This window comes from Hippocampus comes, unplaced genomic scaffold, assembly GCF_001891065.2.
Source record: "Hippocampus comes isolate QL1 unplaced genomic scaffold, H_comes_QL1_v1.1 scaffold674, whole genome shotgun sequence".
Taxonomy (NCBI): Eukaryota; Metazoa; Chordata; class Actinopteri; order Syngnathiformes; family Syngnathidae; genus Hippocampus; species Hippocampus comes.
The window spans coordinates 100,608-105,617 of record NW_017805878.1 but is presented as its reverse complement, the minus strand read 5'-3'; the positions used below and the strand labels follow the sequence as shown (position 1 = coordinate 105,617).

Genomic DNA, 5,010 nt, shown 5'->3' with positions numbered 1-5,010 from the left:
CCGCCGCGTCCATCGAGAACGTTGACGTTTGCCCGTAGACCAGGATCTGGTTGCCCTGCAAAATGCCGTGACTATTTTTTTTTTTTTCTTCCATAGAAATGTCTGATAGCGTTGAATTTGAACTGATTGGACAACACATGCATCTTAAAACATTCCCTCGAGACAAATGATTTACCTGCATGTCCAGAGGGAAGAGCTGGGTGCGGGTGGGAACCTGACCCAGGAGGCCCGGCGCGGCTCGGTTGGCGCCTTGGCTCGGAGTCGGACCCGCTGAGGAGTCTTGGAGTTGCTTTTTTTTTTTTTCTTCCATAGAAATGTCTGATAGCGTTGAATTTGAACTGATTGGACAACACATGCATCTTAAAACATTCCCTCGAGACAAATGATTTACCTGCATGTCCAGAGGGAAGAGCTGGGTGCGGGTGGGAACCTGACCCAGGAGGCCCGGCGCGGCTCGGTTGGCGCCTTGGCTCGGAGTCGGACCCGCTGAGGAGTCTTGGAGTTGCTGAGCTAAGGTCGCGTCCAGCAAGCTGCTGGACAACTTGAGGAAGTCCTCGGAGGACTGGCAGTAGTCCATCTGGACGTGAGATATAATGTTGACGTTTGTTTCTTATACTGACAGCAACAGATGCTGACTTTTAATGTAATTCAAGGAAAAACTAGATGGGGGGGGGGCAAAAATCATTGAATTCAGGGCGTCTCTGCATCTTGGACTTTCACTAAGAGCAGACGAGTCACCCCGAGCGCCTCTGACCTGCGCTTCGGCGTCTCCTCGCCCGCCAGTCTCTACGGAGAGGGTCCGCACGTGCGAGATGGCAAAGTCGCCGGCGTCCCTCTCCCGGCCCGACGCCAGCCCCCTCTCGTCGTCCTCGTCCTCCTCGTCGTCGTCGTCGTCCTCCGCCTCGCCACCTTCCTCGCCCGACACCACGATGAGGTCGTGGTCCTCGGGCCGCTCGGCTTTGACCACCACCCACTGCTTGCGGGGCATAATGCTGGGCTGGACATAGGCGGTGCGTCTCTGCGGGGACGCGTCCCCCCCGACCTTTGTGGGACAGACGAGCGGGGCAAATGATGCTTTTCCACTGATACAAGTTGAACAGCCTGAAATCCAGAAGGTTCGGGGAACAGGTTGTAAGGTACCTCAACGGAAAGTTTGGTTTTTCACCTGATATGAGGAAACCCCAAAACTGTCACTGACGCCCACGTCCTCCGACGACACCGAGCTGGATTTCTTCCTCGCGTTTCCTCCTCTCTTCTTGTGCTGGTACGCCGCCGGCTCCTCCTCTTCCTCCTCCTCATCCTGCTCCATCATGTAGGCCTCCTCCCCGGACGGCGTGCCGTAGCCAGGCGTGTGGCTGGCCGCCGCGCCGCCGCCTCCCCCGGCCGAGGTCGTGGCTGCCCCGGGGCTGAAGTAGTTGGTGCTGCTGGGAGACTGGCTCTCGTTGGCCGACGGAAGGCTCGGGGGCTGGGAGGCTCGCGGGGGCTCCTGAAGGGTTTCTAACACATACATGCGACATTTGAAAAAAATCCATACTCATTCTCCAGTGGTAGGGTGGCATCGAACGGCGACAGAATCAGGAATTCATGATGTGACACAAAATAACGTCTTTGGTAGTTTGCGACACAAAAATACGCGCACTGGCACGTCACACAAAGCATTTGGCTCATCTTTTGCGGAAACAATAATGGACGTGAATGACCGTACAGCAAAGTTGACAAAACGGGCGGATAGGATGAAAAAAGAACAACAACAGAATGCATCCAATCATGAGCCCACGTGAGGTAAACAACTCTATTCAGTTTTCATCAACAAAAACAAAAAGTCCCTTCACTTGAGACTCATCAAAAATATCAGCTACTAGCCTTAGTAAGGCAATAAAAAAACTTGTGTGACATAACACGGTGCATTTTTTGGTGCCTCGCACTCTTACTTTGAACACAATTACTTTTATTTTGCTCTGTTTGTTGTGCTAATGAGAATCTGTTCCAGGTACACAGGCCTGAAACTGTTACATCGACAACTATAAATTCAACAGTTCTCAAACCAACTATAAAATAGTATCAGTGTCCAATAGCATATGGAATTTATGCAATCATATTTCATACTTTCCAAACTTGCGTAGGAAGCCTGCGTGTCTTGGGACCCCGCCGGCCGAACTTGATCCCGACCAAGACCACCGCAATTAGTTGAGCCGCCGGTGCCGTCTCCTCTCGCACTTCCCCCCGCAGACCTGCCCTCCTTGAGGAGTTCTGTGCATTTGTCCACAATGTGCCACATTTGCAGGACGCTGCCCACAGTCAGGTAGTTGACGATGTCCTCGCGCAGCATCCTGAGCTGACCCGTGTAGGCGCAGCGCAGCACACTCTCAAACGCCAGCGGGTCCATCACAGCCGGGATGGACACGCTGGACATGTTCTTCAGCAGGACCTTCAGAGCACAGGATGACGATCGGCATCATGTCTTTCTGTTACCGCCGGACGATTTGCTTCCAATTACTAGTTTATCATCACTCGTCGGCAGCGGAGTGGCGAATGAGCTTCAAAGTTTGTGCCAGAAATGTGATAGGTCAATCTCACATTTGGATTAGGATTTGTTTTTAATGAGAGATGTGTGACACTGTTCTCACCTGATCGTGGAAGTACGGCGATGAGGCGGCCAGGACGCAGCGATGGGCCTTGAACACGTGACCTTGGACGTGGATGGAGAGGTCACACAGGCGACCGTCCTCCCTCTGCTGGTTCAGGCCGTCCAGCACTGAGGCCTGGGAGCTCGGGAAGCACACCTGCACCACAGAATCGCCGCTGCTGCCCACTTCCACCGAAATGGACTGCATCTGAGGTGATCAAGGACGTGGAATGTACTCAAAAAATATATATGAATAAAATAAACAATTGGACCTTCATTTATCTATCTATGCCAGTGACATACAGTGACAGCCAGAGCAATTAAATGCTCGAGAGAGCAGAAGGTAAAAAATAAAGCTATCTGTACACCTGTTAATTTCAAACTGCTGAATGATGGCTTTTTGTAAAAATGATCAAACCCATTTCATATTCTGTTAATCTGAGAGTAAACTGAGACAAGGCCATTACTGATAACCACATGCTTTTACAGACATTTTTCTTTTATAATTGTCCAAATGTAACATGTGTACCTCCAATTAAATTAGCTGTCAACAAAGTGCGTTTACAAACCACAACTAAAATATCGTTGTCTGGCAAGATAATTTTAAAATACACATTTCGATACAATCTCTTTCTACCCGTACAGATGTGCCTTTAGCAGGTTAGCTACTGTAGCCGCTGTCATAAAACCAACTAAATTGCGTGGTATCGAATGACGCGGGCCCACACGACAGCCCCCGGTGAAAACCACAACCAACTGGAAGGCAGCCCCTGACAAATGCGGAATCGAAGTGGGCGATGATGCGTGAAGCCTTCAATGACTCCTCATCGGGCGGCGGCCAATGCGTGTCAATTTCCATGCACGGCGGGGGGGTCTCCTGCGCACTCTTCAGATTTCAAGAGCACAATTTTGGTGAGATGTTTCCGTCGGGACCCCGACAACCAAAAGCGTCTCGCTCAAACGGCGTGCCAAATAAGTGGAGCAAATGGATTCAGTTAGCACTCGCAATGGGATTTCCCGAGCCTCGGGATGAATCGCAAGGTTTCGGCTTTGTGCCTCGAATGCAAAGGACGTCCCGATGAATGGCAGAGAACGAGGCTGGTTTTGGCCGTTCTAAATACAGCAATCGCGTAGAGTGGGAAGTCTTGCGATGGATGACTCCACCGGCACCCCCCCCAACGCCATCGTTCTCTTCCGAGCCGCCACCAGCCCAACCGAGTTGTCATCCATGGGCGCCGCGTGACGTGCGCGATGGCACAGCAGGGCTGGTCGGCGACGCTTGGTCCCGAGCCCAGGCTCACGTGGGAGGAGGTGTGATCTCATTCGTCATTTAAGTCCCCACTGTGGTGCTTCATCGTCACACATCGCCTTGTAGGCCAGACGTCTTCATCACAGGGGGAAAAATGGCGCACCTCCCGCCCGTCTTGACCGACCTTCTCGTCTTTTCTAGTCCGAGAAGAGCCCCGCGAGCCGGGCCACAGCGGTCGTGCCAGTCGGTCCCGCCGGTCGAACCAGGCGCGGAAATTTGGAAGGCATTTCTGGAAGATGTTTATCTTCCTTTTCTCCAGACGGTGACGCGGCGCCTTTAAGACAGGGAGGGGAGACATATGTACATAGATATTGCCATTTTCTTTGACTAATAAGACGACACCTCCGCCATATTGGATGTGGCGAACATGGATCTCGAGACAAGAGGGTTGACACTTGTGCCAGGGAAACGTTTAATTTTAAGGTTCAGGGTGTTCCTACGACCCTAGTAACTAACAGCCGGGAGGACAGTCGGAGTGCACCACTGGCTGGGCATGAGCACGGAACATCACCTGCGGCTGCAAGGCAACTTCTACATTTTTAGACGTCAGTGCCAGAAACCCACCCATGGAGCTCAAAGTCGCAGGCACCAGTTTGATGTCATTTTATGCACACAGGTTAAAGTTAAAATCATTTTGAGACCCAAATTGACTCCTCCAGCGGACAAATGTATGAACACAATGTACCCCCCCACCCCCCACAAGAGCTATACACACGATCACGTAATCACCCGCAAACCTAACTGCCCCCCCCCCCCCCCACAAGAGCTATACACACGATCACGTAATCACCCGCAAACCTAACGTCACTTCAAGCCAGCCTTCTTCTTTGCGCCACCCAGTGATCTGTCATGCATGACTGGTTTACTGTGGAAAAGAGGTGTACCAATTTCACGCCTCAAAAATGAACGTGAATCGCTTGCGAGAAAGTTCTGCAACCTGGCCATCGTTACACAATACATCGTCTTCAGGCGCTACGTTGACGACATCTTGTGGTCACTACGAGGAATACTATCATTGACAACTTCCGGGAATCACAAATAAGTAGAAGAGCCGTTTTAGATTTGTGTCTCGCGC

The 5,010-nt window shown here is 51.6% G+C and overlaps 1 protein-coding gene across 1 annotated transcript in view; it reads right to left on the bottom strand.

Moving 5' to 3' along the window:
- zbtb22b (zinc finger and BTB domain containing 22b) overlaps nt 1–4,211 on the bottom strand; it is a 12,739-nt gene extending 8,528 nt beyond the window's left edge. The window contains exons 1-6 of the mRNA XM_019888979.1: nt 4,060–4,211; nt 2,628–2,834; nt 2,107–2,428; nt 1,166–1,497; nt 755–1,042; nt 392–577 (exon numbers count right to left, since the gene is read on the bottom strand). Coding sequence (XP_019744538.1) covers nt 392–577; nt 755–1,042; nt 1,166–1,497; nt 2,107–2,428; nt 2,628–2,834 — 1,335 coding nt within the window. The 5' untranslated portion in view covers nt 4,060–4,211. The remainder of the gene's footprint in view (nt 1–391; nt 578–754; nt 1,043–1,165; nt 1,498–2,106; nt 2,429–2,627; nt 2,835–4,059) is intronic.
- Nucleotides 4,212–5,010: the final 799 nt, after the last annotated feature.